This window comes from Eumetopias jubatus, unplaced genomic scaffold, assembly GCF_037043125.1.
Source record: "Eumetopias jubatus isolate StellerSeaLion01/CBP00866 unplaced genomic scaffold, mEumJub1_p1.0 scaffold_7, whole genome shotgun sequence".
Classification (NCBI taxonomy): Eukaryota; Metazoa; Chordata; class Mammalia; order Carnivora; family Otariidae; genus Eumetopias; species Eumetopias jubatus.
In genome coordinates this window covers 75,750,146-75,767,564 of record NW_028274813.1, presented here as the reverse complement: position 1 = coordinate 75,767,564, position 17,419 = coordinate 75,750,146, and the positions used below count along the sequence as shown (strand labels likewise).

General features: G+C 37.5%; 1 protein-coding gene across 1 annotated transcript in view; it reads right to left on the bottom strand.

Annotated features, from left to right (window-relative positions):
* KATNBL1 (katanin regulatory subunit B1 like 1) overlaps positions 1–17,419 on the bottom strand; it is a 42,027-nt gene that overhangs the window by 13,638 nt on the left and 10,970 nt on the right. The window contains exons 2-3 of the mRNA XM_028119542.2: positions 1,916–2,046; positions 969–1,009 (exon numbers count right to left, since the gene is read on the bottom strand). Of these exons, the coding sequence (XP_027975343.1) occupies positions 969–1,009; positions 1,916–2,032 (158 nt within the window). The 5' untranslated portion in view covers positions 2,033–2,046. The remainder of the gene's footprint in view (positions 1–968; positions 1,010–1,915; positions 2,047–17,419) is intronic.

Here is a 17,419-nt window from a genome sequence, read left to right as displayed (position 1 = left end):
TACTTTGCAACTCTTAAAAATTATTGAGGTTTCAAAAGAATTTTTTTATGTCGACAATATCTACTGATATTTACTGTATCAGACACTGAAACTGAGGAAACTTACTGATTCATTTAAGAAATAATAAGCTTATTACATATTAGCATAGAATATTTTACCAAAAAAAACCCCGTTTTCCAAAACAAAATATAGTGAGAAGAATGGCACTTTTTTACATTTGTGCAAAATCTCTAATATTTAGTTAAGACAGCTGGATTCTCATATCTGCCTCCGCATTCAATTTACTGTGGTATCAAATATCATGTAGTCCCTGGAAAACTCTATTTCTAAGAGTGAAAATCAAGAAGATGAATTAATGTTATTGTTACGAATATAGTCTTGACCTCATAAACTACCTGAAAGGACTCCAGGAACCCCCGCTATCCTCAGATCCATTTTGAGAACCAGTAGTTTAGTAGAAAGTGCTTTTAGAGTTCAAAAGATCTGGGAATGAATGTCATTTTTACCACTTTGTGGCTGTATGACCCTGAACAAATCACAAATCTTAATTTTTCTCATCAACTGTTAGGGGCAATGATACCTTTCTAGTAGGACTGTTGTAAGGATTAGAGATAATACTGATGTGTTTTCCACAGAGAATGGCACACAGGAGCTCTTTGACAATAAGTTACTTATTATAATAAAAGAGAAGACTTTTTTTTTTAAAGATTTTATTTATTTGATAGAGCGAGAGAGCACAAGCAGGGGGAACAGTAGAGGGAGAGGGAGAAGCAGGCCCCTTGCCAAGCAGGGAGCCAGATGTAGAGCTCGATCCCAGAACCCTGGGATCACGACCCAAGCTGAAGGCAGACGTTTAACCCTCTGAGCCACCCAGGTGCCCTGAGAAGACTTTTTTTTCCCTCCCTCTTTTTCATTCTTACCTAGCTTTCAATATTTCTGTTTCCCACAAACCTTAAAGAAGCTCTTACCTATTTATGTAAGCAGCCAACTGTTTTGGAGATTTCTTAACCTGAAAAATAAAAGTAGAGAGTTAACAGCATATTTAAGTTCTGTGACTGATAACAACAAATCTGAAATTCCATAGTTAAGTTTTTCAGATTAAAGCAGCAGTCTCAGTCTGTAGTTAACAACACTGCATAGATGTATTTGACAAAGCAACATATCCATCTCCCTATTTTCCATGCCACTAGTCATATATTTTACTTACACAGTACTTAATAAGTGAGTTGACTTTTAATATCATTCAAAAGAAATTATATCAGCATGAATGAGCCTTGCAGTGGTGAACAAAAAGCACCTCTGAGATTCCTCTTTAGAATTAAACTATAATATTCAAATGATATCATATCAAAACAGCATACTGTCCATAAACCTTATAGAGCTTTTGGAATATAAACAGTTTTCAGTATTTCATTAATTGTACTTAATTCTGGGAGATAAGCAAATTATCACCTTCCTATTGTTTAAATAATTTAACCAAAACTACCCATAAACTTAACAGTTTAAACTATCTGTGATATACTGAATGACCATGTCTCCTCAAAATTCATGTTGAAATCCTAATGCCCAAAATAAATGATATTAGGACGTGGGGCTTCTAGGAGGTGATCAGGTCATGAGGGTGGTGCCCTCATGAATGGGATTAGTGCCCTTATAAAAGAGACCCCAGGGAGCTCTTTTGCCCTTTCTACCATGTGAGGAAACAGCAGAGAAGACAGCCAACTATGAGCCTGGAAAGAGGCTCCAACCAGATACCAAATTGGCCAGGGTCTTTATCTTGGACTTCTGCCCAGCCTCCAGAACTGTGAGAAATAAAGTCCCGTTGTTTATAAGTCACTGTCTATCGTATTCTGCTATAGCAGCATGAAAAGATTAAGATACCGTCTTACCCATTACCTAGAAACCATGCACTTACCTCCTTCATGTTCTTATTAGTAAAATTAGAGATCCTTTTTCTAGGAAGATCAGTGGAACGATCCTCAATATTATTACAAAAGGCTCGTTTTTTAACATTGTGGGCTTCAGATGCCATAATCTCTTAAATACCTAAACAACAAAACAAAAATAATGGAAAATACAAAAAGCAAAAGAGCCTGATCATTAACAGACATATAAAAATATAACACTATGTAAAAGAGGTTTACAAGTAAAGCAGAGGACATAGTTCTAATTTATACACATTTTAAAACCTTAAACAAAGGAAACAGAAGGCAGGGCATTCCAGGAAATTAGGCTCCTGTTCTCATTCCTTATTTGCAGCCAGTTAACAATAATATGGCATATTTTTTGCCAATGCACCATGTCAATCTCCCTATTTTCTATATCACTAGCCATATATTAAATTTAAATTTACAGGTTATGAAATCAGGTCTAATTAGTAAGTATCGACATCCAAATGTATGGAAGCCTAGTCTTAAAATCAAATCACTGGGTCAAATACAACTACAAGCAGCAGAGGAACAAAAATCAAACTATATATTTATCTGATTTGTTTTATGCCTAATCCTTAAATTTTTCTTTCATTCTTGCAGTTAGCTCTCCAGAGCTTTCCTCTACCTTTGAAAAAACAATCCACAATTTTCTATTCCTTCAATTATATCCAAAGAGGGGGAAACAGATACTATTACTTCCTTTATACAACAGAATAAATTAGTGATTCCCCCACTTGCACTCACATTTCACATAGGAAGTTTTACTTCAGGCCATGACTGAACATAAGTTCCTCCCTCGTTCCTTTTTTAAATGTTTACTAAGCATTCACTATATGCCAGGCCCCAGAATTAATGTAGATGACAGACCAGAGATGCTCTTCTAAAGAATCGTTTGGGAAGCTTTTAGAAACTACATCTTTCTGGGCCCTAAATTCAGATTATAACTCAGCAGGTCTCTGGAGTGAAACCCAAAACAATTATATTTTTAAAAAGCTCCACAGCATTTCTGATGCACACTCTTAGGAGAAAATCTGCCTTAGAGAACTTTCCAAAAATATGCACAAACACATGAAAATTTGCAAATAATTTCAGGGTATTCTAAGATTTCTGGCCATTAATCCATCCAGCTGCACCCCTAGATTAAAAAACCTTTAGGATGAGACTTTTTTATAGTAATACAATAATACAATAAACACTCCAACAGAGGGGCAGTCATGTGAGTCAGCAAAGCTTTACTGAGCAGACTTAAAGGATAAATAGCACATTGAAAAAATAGCATGTGCAGAACTGAAAGGCATGAAGTAACATGGCTTGTTTAGCAATCTCTTAAGAAGATGCATGTGACTGGATCTTAGGCTCGAGGTGCGTTGTAGCAGAGTAAAAACTGAGGCTGGAGAGGTAGAAGCTGGATCATAAAGGATCTTTTGCACAAGGTAAGCTTTTCTTTCTTAAAGAAAGGGGGACTTTTATTAAAGATAATGGACTAAACTTAAGCAATTACTTCTACCCTTACCTGAAACCTCATTACAGTGATAGTAAAGGATTTTTAAAGGCACAAAACCCGTAAGGACAAAGAAGAAAAGATGAGTTGATGGCAATAACATTTTGGAAACTGCAAAGCAGAAGTGATAAATGACAGCAGATCTGAGAAAGCCAAGACCTAAATCAGCAATGAGGAAAGGTAAAAAGCAGAATCCCCAAAAGGCCCAGGACTTGGCAATATTGAGGATCTCAAGAAGTGGAGATAAATGTGGGCTTAAGAATAAGGAGAATGACTGAATATCCATTTAAGACACAATTAGCCCCTAGATCCCTTTCCCCATTCCAATAAAATTTTTTTGTATGGAAAATTTAAAACAGGAGTCCTTGGGATAGGAAACACCAGGCACGAATGAAGGAGAGGAGTATTTTCTAACAGGGGATCAAGGAAAGTTTACATACTAAATGTTGAGATCTAAGCTTCTTTCTACCATTTGCCTCATGGAAGCTTGAGGTCAGCCTTATACACTCCAGGAAGAGTACAGAAGATCCTTCTTTGGGAACTCTGATCGGTCCCAGAGGAAAACACACATACATACATACATACATACATACACACACACACACACACACACACACACACACACACACACACACACATCTAAAAATACTGACATTAGTGATGGTCAGTCTCCCAAAGAACTGTTTTCCATCTTGATTATGGTGGTAGTTACCTGTCAAAACTAATATTACTATGCACAAAAAAGGGTGAATTTTTATATGTGAATTATATCTTAATAAGCCTGACTTTCAGAAATCCTTGAGAGATAAGAACAACTTGTATTTATGAAACACAAATGAGACAAAAAACAAAACAACAAATATTTGGAAATTAAAAATAGAATATAATAAGATAGCAAAAAAAAAAAAAATCAGTAGAAAGCTGGAAGAGAAACTTGAGGGTGTCTCCTGAAACATAGAAAAAAAAAAATAGGTTAAGATTGGCTTAGAGGAACCAATATCCAAATAAATGGAATTTCAGAAAGAGTACAGAGAAAACAAAGAAGAAATCAAATAAATAAATGAAAACTGTACAGGACTGAAGGACATGAATTTCCACATTGAAAGAGCACAGTGAGGGGCACCTGGGTGGCATTTGCCTTTGGCTCAGGTCATGATCCCAGGGTTCTGATATCGAGCCCCACATCGGGCTCCCTGCTCGCGGGAGCCTGCTTCTCCCTCTCCTCCCCGCTCATTCTCTCCTGTTATCTCTCAAATAAATAAATAAAATCTTAAAAAAAAATGAACTGAAAGAGCACAATGAGGGTCACCATTGTGGAAGAAAATAGACCTAACAAGGCACATAATCGTCAAATTTCAGAGCACCAGAGAATCTGAAAACATATGAAACAAACAAATATCCCCTCCCAATGACTGATGGAACAAACAGACAAATTCAACAAGGCTATGAGACAATACCAAGAGGATAAAATCAACATTGATAGAAAACTCCAACTAACAACAGAACACAGACATGCCACGATAGTGATACAAACTTAAACCACAATGACGTACTATTTCACAACCACTAGAATGGCTATAATAAAAATGACATACAAATGCTGAGAAGGATGTGGAGAAACTGGAACCCTCACACATTACCATAGAAATGTAAAATGGCAGAGTGACTCTGAAAAAGTTTAGCAGTTTCTTGAAATGCTAAATGCTGATTTACCATATGACCCAGCAATTTCACCCCTACATATTTATTCATGAGAAATGAAAGTTTATGTTGACACAAAGACTTGTATGCAAATGTTGATAAAAATATTATTCAGAATAGCCAAAAAGTAGAAACAACCCAAATGTCTATCAGTTGGTGAATGGAAAAACAAAATGTGATATATCTGTTGGGAATACTACTCAACAACAAAAATGAACAAAATTTTAATAGATGTAACAATATGTACAAACATCACCCTAAGTGAAAGAAGCCAAACACAAAAGACAACATATTATGTAATTTCATTTATATGAAATGTCCATAAAAGTAAAGAGCATAGAGGGGCTCTTGGGTGGCTTAGTTAAGTATCTGACTTCAACTCGGGTCATGATCTCGGGGTCCTGGGATCAAGCCCCAAGTCAGGCTCTCCACTCAGGGAGTCTGCCTGTCTCTCTTCCTCTGCTCCTCCCCCTGCTCATGCTCTCTCTTGCAAATAAATAAATAACATCTTACAAAGAAAAAAAAGGAAAGAGCATAGAGACAGAAAGTAGATTAATGGTTGCCTAGGGCTGAGGGGGAAGTGAGAATAATTGCAAATGGACACAAGGTTTCTCTGGGGGTGATGGTGGTAATGGAATTTTCTAAAATTAGATTGTGGTTGATGACTGTACAATTCTGTATATTTTTAAAATCAGTAAACTGTACATTTAGAACAGGTGAATTTTATGGTATGTAAATTATATTTCAATAAAGCTTTAAAAAAGTAAATTACAAAACTGTAATTGGTAAAATCTCATTACAAAGGATTTTTACACTACAAATTCCATTTTGCTTTATATCTTATATATTTGGTAGCACCCTTCTTGGGCAGTAAGCATCTGACAGTGCTACTAAAATAGTTTAAAGCAACTGTTGAGGCTCCTAGGTGTTTCCACAGTGCTGTTTGATAATATACAAAAAGAGAATAATCTGAAATGGGATTAAGAGTGGTTGAAGACGATGATTATAGAAAGGATAATCTTTTAATGCAAAATAATTAAAGAATTAAACAGAATAAGAGCAAGGTCTGGGAGATACTGAGAAGAGACCAAAATACTCACTTGACATGTAATTGTTCTGAACGTTGACTACAACACGTATTTTCTTAAATAAAGATAAGACAAAAAAAAAAGATAAGACAGTGATTGCTACGGATATTTTCTTGAAAAGGTAGGAAAAAACTGGCTGGTAGAAGGAGCTGGAGGGTTGAATTCCCCTTATACAGTAGCCATCTCTTATCGGAAAGATGAAAAGGGATCTATTCATATAATCTACTACAATGGCTGCCAAATGAAGAGATTAAACAGCTCTAAGTGTTCACAGACTCCCTACCCACTCACAACAATGAGAAAAACTCATCATACAGGAATGAAACACGTCCAGACTTTTGTCTCTAATAACTTGTTACAGCTCAAGATCAAATTAATTTAAGCTTTCTTTTTATCTTAATATTTATAGTATATCAATTATTTACATTGCATTTAACTCTGCAATTTCACTAGGCAATTTCATTCCTCTTCTTAAAAAGCAAAGCATGTTTGTATAAAAAGAATTATAATAATATTCCTGGTATCAAGTATTCTCCAATTACCACCACAGACTCTCACAAAGGTCTTGTATTCCCCAAGAGTCTTGAGGTTGAAAACTGTACATAACCATTATTATGTAATAATAAAATACATAAATAATAAAGAGGTTTTAGAATTTAAAGCCTTAGCTTAACGTTTTTTTAGCCCAGGAGATCAAGTAACTTGCCCAAAGACACTAGGCTAGTTAGTGGCAGAGTGTAGGGCATAGAAGCCATGCTATTCTACCACAATTTTGTTTTCATTAATTCAATGCAACTGATTCCTAACCACGGTAGAGTCAACTTTCAATCCAGAATAGCTGAATAAAATGAGAGTACTAATTCTTCTAAGGAGAGGACAGGAGAGAGACAAGAACATAAAACTGTAAGGGAGTCCTACCTCCTATCCTTCCCTTACCCTATAAGGGTAACATTTTCTTCTCTCTTCTAAATCCCACTAGTGGATTTTTTTTTTTTTTTAAGGCTGGACAGTATTCTATTTTATGTTATGTTAATCACCATACATTACATCATTAGTTTTTGATGTAGTGTTCATGATTCATTGTTTGCGTACTAACACCCAGTGCTCCACGGAGAATGTGCCCTCTTTAATACCCATCACCAGGCTAAGCCATCCCCCCAAACCCTTCCCCTCTAGAACCCTCAGTTTGTTTCTCAGAGTCCATAGTCTCTCATGGTTTGTCTCCCCCTCCGATTTCCCGCCCTTCATTTTTCCCTTCCTACTATCTTCTTGAACCCTCCCACACTTGTTGGTGGGAATGCAAGCTGGTGCAGCCACTCTGGAAAACAGTATGGAGGTTCCTCGAAAAGTTGAAAATAGAGCTACCATATGACCCAGCAATTGCACTACTGGGTATTTACCCCAAAGATACAAAGGTAGGGATCCGAAGGGGTACGTGCACCCCGATGTTTATAGCAGCAATGTCCACAATAGCCAAACTATGGAAAGAGCCAAGATGTCCATCGACAGATGAATGGATAAAGAAGATGTGGTATATATATATATGTGTGTACACACACACACACACACACACACACACACACACAATGGAATATTATGCAGCCATCAAAAGGAATGAAATCTTGCAACGACGTGGATGGAACTGGAGGGTATTATGCTGAGTGAAAGAAGTCAATCAGAGAAAGACATGTATCATGATCTCACTGATATGAGGAATTCTTAATCTCAGGAAACAAACTGAGGGTTGCTGGAGTGGTGGGAGGGATGGGGTGGCTGGGTGATAGACATTGGGGAAGGGTATGTGCTATGGTGACGACTAGTGGATTTTTAAGGCTTAAAGACAGACAAATCAGAGGTTTCCCCCATAAGGCAGCTATCACACAAAAAAATGAATGGGAAGGATGAACATGGGTTTTTTTCTTTAAGAATTTCAATGAAGGGGAGAGGAACAGAAGGCACAGATGAGATTTTTCTGGTATAATCTTTAGAGCCTGCGGATATGGATCCCTCCACCTAAATTCAGCTACCAGACACTTAATAACTGCTTTGGTATCTGCAGCACTTATTTAAACGTTTAACAGTGAAATTTGGATCAGGTTAAAAAACAAGGTGATAAAAATGGGAACTGAGAATGCTAAGGTTGATCCAAATGGGATCAGTGCTTACAATGAAATATTAAAAACATTATTTTCGGGGCACTGGTTGGCTCAGTCGTTAAGCGTCTGCCTTCGGCTCAGGTCATGATCCCAGGCTCCTGGGATCGAGCCCCGTATCGGGCTCCCTGCTCAGCGGGAAGCCTGCTTCTCCCTCTCCCACTCCCCCTGCTTGTGTTCCCTCTCTCACTATGTCTCTGTCAAAATAAATAAATAAAATCTTAAAAAAAAATAAGAACACTATTTTCAAAGAATGTTTTGTGAGTGGAAGGTTCAAAAAATAATGGCATTATAAATTATAGAGGTTAAAAAATAAATGGTTATTCAAAAGCTATCTAAACTATATATGTGTGTGTATTTATAATATACAATCAACGCATTCAAAAGAGCTGTGTCAAAACATTAACATAAGTTATTTACTGCTAGTGGAATTACAAGTGATTTGTTCCCTTCATTTATAGGTTTCCCTATTTTCTACAATGAACATGAATTATTTTTCATAGTCTGAATACTTTAACTTAATGAGGTCACTCTCTTATAAAAAGCAGTTTCATAGGAAGGCTCTATTCTACCTTCTCCAAAATTAGGACAGCTCTATCTAATTTTCTCAGTTGTTGCCTTCTCACCTCATTTGGGACTTAGCTCTCCCCACCCCACTTCTATATCTTCAATTTCTCCCTTTGAACTGATTACTCTCCTTCTGCTTTCAAACATGCTCAGGTTTCCTCTATCAACTCCTATACTCTTTCTCTATTTCTCTTTCCTGCCAAACTTCTACAATGAGTGCTTTTTAGTTTCCATTTTCTCTTTAACCCTTTACAACCATGATTTTATTTTGTTCTCTCATCTGAAAAAAATTCCATCTTCAAGGTTACCTGAAGCTATAAGGGAGTTTTTATAACACTGATAATGCTCATATCAAGGTCAGCCAAGCCAACTCTAAAGACTTTGATCGTTCTTCATCACCATTTAGCTTTTTCATCACTTCACTGCACCCCAACACGTGTGCACATGCGCGCACACACACACACATATGTGCACACAGTATCTATTCATAGAACACAGCACCACAGTATCTTCAGTCTCCCTGTTCCCCTACTCCCTTTTGGTTCCTTTTCCTTCAACAACTCTTATCTCTACACTAAAATTGGAAAAACATGCTTTCAAGGCTTCAGCTATTTCTCTAGACAGTCTCTCCTCTAACTTCTATGTATTTGGCTTCCCGATCTGGCAGTGGTAGTCCAAGTCAACACATCTAAAACTTCTTCAGTCTCTTCCAATGTCAAACCATCTAAATGCCCTTCCTAGCTACCACATTTTAAATTGCTGGTATCAAACTTCGCTCAACTAAAAACCCAGCAGTTATTTTGACTTCTTTCTTCTTCCAACTGATCACTGTCTTCTTGAATCTTTCTTCAAAATACTTCATGGATCCGTTCTGACCTTTTTTTTTTCCTTCACTGAATTATGCATAAACCAGGTTTGACCCAAGCAAATTGGGATATATGGTCATTCCATCTCGGTTGAAAGATTTACTTTCCTAGACCGATTTTTCTGTATTTTTTTCTATAAAAATTACCAACTACTAAGCAATAAAGAGGAGGAAGTTACTTACACACATGACAACATGAATATGCCTCAATCTCATTATGCAAAATGAGAAGTGAGAGTCCCAATGCTATATACTTTACAACTTCATTTTTATGACACTCTAGAAAAGGCAAAATTATAGGGAAAGAAAAACAACGTCTCCCAGAGTCTCGAGGAAGCAGCTGATCATAAAGGGCTCAGAGGGAACTTTTCATAGTGAGGGACATGTTCTATTTCTTGATTGTGGTAGTGACTATACACATACAACTTTGTGTATGTCAAAACTCACATCAGTGATGCCTCAATAACCTGACTTTAAAAAAATTGGGGTGTAGAGCACACATCATTCATGGCTTTTCATTAGGCTCCTTGGACACTCAACACTCACTTGACAGAAGTGAGAAATATGATTCCACTGGGCCCACATCCATTCTTCTCCTCCAGGAATTGTTCCAGATTTCAGTGTCGGAGGTTCCAGAAACATTCCTCAAAGCATCTGAACTATATGTATGTTCTGAGTTGTGATTACTAAGGCCCGCTCTTCTGGTTCTCTCTATGTTCCTACTCATCTATGTGGGCTGTCTGGCCCCGAGGATGGGAGATGCCCTCAGTGCCCTGTGTGTGCAATGATGAGGGGTGAGTGCTCTCACTTGGAGGCTAGTGGGAGTTAAAAGTTAACCTGCAAAGGCTTCCAGGCTCCTCCTGCTTCTCCCTATGCAGTAGGTATCAAAACTCACTACCTGGGTGAAAAATTAAAGACTCATCCAACCTTAAAGTCTAGTGTAGCTAAAGGATTAGGTCAAACAGTCCCATGTTCAAATCCCCAGCTTTCCTGCTTAACTAGCTATGTGACCTTGAAAACAGCTGAGCTTCATTTTCCTCATCTGTAAAAGTGAAATTGTTTGTGTATTTACCCTACTTCCAAACGTGAAAGAAAAACTGCAGACAATAAAACGGGTTGTTTTTTGTTTTGTTTTTTTAATAAAGGAAGAACTAGGAGAAAGAGAATGGGGGGGTAAATAAGTTAATTACCTAGTTGTCAAAACTGATGAAGAGAATACTTTAACTGATTAAAGAGATTTCAAAGCAGTAGGGAAACTTTGGGGAGAGAAAGAGCACTGACACTGGAAGTTCACAGAGGGATCAAGAGTGTCAGTGAATGAGGAGAAGGCAAAGATTTTTTTTTTTAAGACTTTATTTGTCAGAGAGAGAGAAAGAGAGCACAAGCAGGGGGAGAGGCAGACATAGGGAGAAGCAGGCTTTCCGCTGAGCAAGGAGTCCGATGCAGAGCTCGATCCCAGAACTCTGGGATCATGACCTGAGCCAAAGGCAGGCCCTTAATTGCCTGAGCCAACTAGGCGTCCCAGAAGATGGCAAAGATTTAAGAAATGAACCACATTAACACTTTCACAAGAAGAGGGGCGTGTGGGTGGCTCAGCCGTTAAGCGTCTGCCTTTGGCTCAGGTCATGATCCCGGGGTCCCAGAGATGGAGCCCTGCATCAGGCTTTCTGCTCAGTGGGAAGCCTGCTTCTCCCTCTCCCACTCCCCCTGCTTATGTCTCTGTCAAATAAATACATGAATAAAATCTTAAAAAAAAAAAAACTTTCACAAAAAGAAACAGGGAAAAGGCTAAAAACTCATTGTAAGCATCCTTAAACAGAGAAAGCATACTTTATAATAAGTCTCATTTGTTTTGCTATTAACACTTCCTGCCTTTCCTTATGTTTCATTTTTTTGGAAACAAAATGTTTCTTCTTTTATGGAAATAAAAGCATCCTTTTCCATTCCATCACAGTCTTTTTGACCATGACTGAATTCAAGTCTTCCTCTCTGAATCATTTCTTGATTCCTATCTTCAATGATCTCTTCCTTCACCACCTTTTTATGGTACTTAGTAAATTAACATCACATAATTTAGGACTTTAACGATCAACAAATAACTGAGGGCCTAAATGAAGACATGAGTGAGCACTGACAGATCCAGATGCGTCTCCTCTTGCCAATCAGACTGCAAAACTTCCCAGAGCAGGAACTGCATTTCACACCTCTAGATACACAATCTAAAAGGTAATCCAACAACCCTTAGTTAATTTAAATATATACAGACACAAAAATATATATGTATATAGTGTATATCCTTAGTGACCAACTGAATATCATCACAATCAAAGTACTAGTATTTAAAGTTCATTTTATAAACGATTAGAGGAAAGAAAGCACATGTATTCAACATGCATTTACTGAGCACCTACTATGTATCAAGAGATGAGTGAGTATGAAGCTCATGGCCTGGGGGTGGGGGGGAAGAAGGACAAGAACTTAAGAAAGTCAATAATTATAAAACAGTAAGTGCTAGAGAAGAGGAACAGATAGTACAGGTTGCTAAAAAAGCAGCAGCGAATCCAATTTGAGAGGCAGTCAAGTATCTAGAAATACATCTTATGTCACACCAGATCTGAGTCCTGAAGACAAACAGAAATTGTAAAAACGAAATAAAGGAAAGCTCTCTATTTAAGCAACCACAGTAAAAACTCTTACTCAAAAATCAGAATGTACTAGAGGTTTATCTCCATGTTTTCAGTTCTTCTCCAGAAATGGTTGTTCAATTTGAGCATGAATACAAAGCCAAAACAGATACAGAAGCTGACGGGGAACTGTATAATGGATATATCATCCAAACCACTTATCAACTTTAGCATCACAAACAAGGAGACAATCAGACCTTACATGTCTCCTGATGTGATACAACAGGAAATACACTTCACAACACTATTAAATATTACTGCCAAAAAATCTAGCCTAAACATAATCAAGCTTCAACTGCCTGTTACCAACTACCAGTTTAAAAGAAATAGAAGTCAGAGAGGAACCTGTTAAGCACTACCATGGAGATATAATCAGAAAAATCCAGAAAACAGAAAATCTTGGGGACACAAAACTCAGTTTCCTCAACAAATATTTTACAAAAAAGAAAAAAGAAGAAGAGGAAGCTATATATTAAAAGACACTGCATTGACTGAATACAATGTGTGGACATTGCTTAAGATCCTGTATTTTAAAAGCTGTTAAAATGTATAATAATTAGGGAAATTTGAATATTGACTGGATATGTAATATTAAGGAATTATTAGTTTATAACCCTAAAGTATAACAAATGATAAACTGTACATATTTAAAGTGTACTTATATATACATGCATACACCCATTAAACCATTACCACAATCAATATTGGGAACCTATGCATCATCTTTTTAAGATTTTATTTATTTGATAGAGACAGGAGAAGCAGGGGGGAGCAGCAAGCAGCGGGAGAGGGAGAAGCAGGCTCCCTGTTGAGCAGGGAGCCCAATGTGGGGCTTGATCCCAGGACCCTGGGATCATGACCTGAGCCGAAGGCAGATGCTTAACCAATAGAGCCTCGCAGGTGTCCCATCCATCATCTTCAAAAATCTCCTGTGTCCCTTTATAATTCCTCCCCAACCACTTGATCTGCTTTCTGTCACTACAGTTTGGTTTGCATTTTCTACTACTTTATATAAAAAAAAAATCATATAGTATATACTCTTTTTTGGAAGGGAGGTATAGTTTCTTTCACTCAACGTAATTATTTTGGGCATCATCCATGCTGTTACGTGTATATCAATAGTCCATTCCCTTTTACTGCAGAGCAGCACTCTATTGTGTGAATATATCAAAATTTGTTTATCCATTCATCTGCTGATAGATATTTGGGTGGCTTCCAGCTTTGGCTATTACTAATAAAGCTGCTATGAATAGTCCTGTACGAGTCTTAGCATGAACAGATACTTTCATTTCTCTTGGGTAAATACCTAGGAGTGCGATGGTGGTAGGTATATGTTTAACTTTTTAAGAAAACTGCCGAACTTTGAAAAGTTGTACCATTTTACATTTCCATCAGCAGTGTATGACAGTAAGGAATCACTGTTAATTATTTCTAGTTGAATGGTATTATTATTACAACTTTTGTTTTTTTTAAAGAGTCTTCTAGAGATACATATACATACATCATACAGATGAAAAGAGATGATGTTTAGGATTTGCAGCGTAGGGGAAAATCAATGAAACAAGAAACACTGATAATGGCTGAAGCTGGGTAATTGGGATATTCATTATACCATCCACTCTCCATATGATTAAAAACTTTTATAAAAGAAAATAGATCAGATACTAAACTACCTCACTGAGCAAAGCTTATTTGTGGGCTAAATATACATATAGCAATGTTCTGCAATGACATAGTTTAAATGGCATGTCCTTGCTCTTTGGGTTAGAGATTGTATTCCCCTTAATGACTGTAGCTGCAGTCAACTTTGATCTCAACAAGAGTCGTGGGGGACAAAAAACATGTGGGCAGGAAGTCTATGGTCCTGTCCCTCCCTAACTCCATATCCCTGGATTTGGAGGCAGAAGGAAGTGTTGCATAAAAGGAAAAAAAATCAGAAATAAACATGGATAGGGGCGCCTGGGTGGCTCAGTCGGTTACAAGGGCCTGCCTTCAGCTCATGATCTCAAGGTCCTGGGATCAAGTCCCGCATCGGGCTCCTTGCTCAATGGGGAGTCTGCTTCTCCTTCTACCTGCCGCTCCCCCTGCTTGCGCTCTCTGACAAAATCTTAAAAAAATAAATAAAAGAAATAAACATGGATAAAAATTATCTCTCTTATGTTAGAATACCCTAACAAACACCGAATGGTTCCACAGAGATGAACCATACAGCTGGGGAATAGCAGAGAAACTTTTTTACTTTATGCTCCCTTTATACAAAACTTTGCCTTTCATACAAGTATTACTTACTTTAAAAAAAAGTCAAATTTTTTTTAAAATAAAAAATCACTAGTAATTCAACCACCAATACTATTCTGGTGCTTCTCTCATGCAGTTTAGTGTTGTTTTTTTTTTAAAGATTTTATATATGTATTTGAGAGAGAGAGAGAGAGAGAGAGCACAAGCAGGGGGAGCTGCAGAGGGAGAGGGAGAAGCAGGCTTCCCACTGAGCAGGGAGCCCGATGTGGGGCTTGATCCCAGGACCCTGGGATCACAACCCGAGCCAAAGGCAGATGTTTAACCGGCTGAGCCACCCAGGCACCCCATCATGCAGTTTAGTTTTATAGGCTGCATTTTGTCATTAACATGTTTTCCTACATATTAATAAGTCTTTTTGAAAATGATTTAAATGACTATATACTATTTTATCATATATTATTTTTATTTTTGCTATTTCAGAAAATACTTTGATGGACATATATATATTTGTACAAAATTATTTCCTCTAGATAAGTTCATGACTGGGTCAAAAAATATGATTATTGAGCTCTTCAAATATATGATAGAAGCCCTTTCACATAATGTGACTGGAAGTGGTGATTTTTAGTCAAAAAACCATTTAAAATGAGGATTAATTTAAAACAGAGAGTGATGTACACATGTACCTTAAAATAATGCATATGCATCATCTATGATTTCTAATTTGGGTTTCTTTCAAGTGGCCCAAGAACTAATGCCACTCACAAAGCAGGATCAGTACAAAATTCTAAATGGTTATGGTTTTACTTCACTTATCTTTAGCTTTGTAAGCTACACCCAAGTTGATAACCAAGTTTTTGAGTCACTTGCCTTCATCTAGTATATCTAACGCATTCCAATTAGTTTTCATGGAAACAATGCTATTATTTTTTTTTTTAAGATTTTATTTATTGGGGCACCTGGATGGCTCAGTCGTTAGGCGTCTGCCTTTGGCTCAGTTCGTGATCCCAGGGTGCTGGGATCGAGCCCCGCATCGGGCTCCCTACTCAGCAGGAAGCCTGCTTCCCCCTCTCCCACTCCCCCTGCTTGTGTTCCCTCTCTCACTGTGTCTCTCTCTGTCAAATAAATTAAAAAAAAAAAAGATTTTATTTATTTACTTGAGAGAGAATGAGAGCAACAGCATGGGGGGTGGCAGAGGGAGGTGCAGGTTCCCTGCTGAGCAGGGAGCCTGATACATTCAGGTTTCGATCCCAGGACCCTGTGACCATGACCTGAGCAGAAGGCAAATGCTTAACCGAGTGAGCCACCCAGGCGCCCCAAAACAATGCTTTTAAACTTCTATTTTAAACTGCCACATTTACTAAACTGGGCAACTACATAAGCCTGGCAAATGGGCAGATGGACAGCAGCCCTCCAATCCACGCTCCTGCTGACAGAGGTGGGCAATGACCACTAATCGGCACCCTTGATAGAAGATTCTGTATTATGAATTTTTTAAAAGATTTTATTTATTTATTTGAGAGAGAGAGAGAATGAGAGATAGAAAGCACGAGAGGGAAGAGGGTCAGAGGGAGCAGACTCCCTGCTGAGCAGGGAGCCTGATGCAGGACTCGATTCTGGGACTCCAGGATCATGACCTGAGCCGAAGGCAGTCGCTTAACCAACTGAGCCACCCAGGCGCCCTTTGTATTATGAATTTTTAACTGAAAATTTGACAGACAATAAATAAGATTATATTTTAGTTTGAATCTGAAAGTAATATGAAGTTGTACTTTTCTTAGGTGATTGAACTGAAAGGACATGGCTGTATGTTGTTAACAGGGTGACATAAGTCCCAGAGTCAGATTCCCTGGGTTTGAGTCCTGCTTTAACACTATGTATTGTAGGCAAATTACTTAACCTCCTATTTTCAGAGTAGTGTTGTGAAGATTAAATAAAATAATCCAACTGCCACAATGTCTGGCACATGGTTAATCAATCTGTAAATGTTAGCTGTCGTTAAGTTATACATAAACATCACTGATGAAGTTGCCTTTAGTGTTAAGAAACATGCTTTGTGGTGTCAGCAAATTTTAATACCAGTTTCCTACATGTGTTATATGTTTCTGTGTATGTGTACATGTAGCACAGGAAAAAAATAAAAAAGAGACTGAAAGGACAAAAGTTCTTTCTAAAGAGTGGTATCACGGTAGAATCTTTTTCCTGTTTATTTTTCTACAGTTTTAAGATTGTATCATTTTCTTCAGCTTATTTTTCTGTATCAATTTTCTACAGTAAAAAAAATTGCATTTTAAATAAAATAATTTTCTTTTTAGCATAAGACATTAATAAAATGATAAATTCAAGTTTCTTAGGCCTCAAAACACGTAAATTCTCAAGTTATGTAAAGGAACACAAAAGAATTGTAAAATTATAAAACGCAGCGACTTGAATCACTTCAATGTAGAATTTTGATGTTATATACTGCTACATCATGGCAACTAGTAGTTTCCCGCCTCATTTCTGCTCATACCCTTAAGCCTCCCAACTTTTCCTATTGCAAAATTCTCATCGTACCATGTTTATAGTGGGAGAAACACAGAGAAGCCACTGTAATACAATGTTAAGTGCGGCAATATCCCTGATGATTTATCAAATAGTTTAGGGGGAAAAATTGCTCCTTGAGTTAAATTATGAAATAGAAGAGAGTGG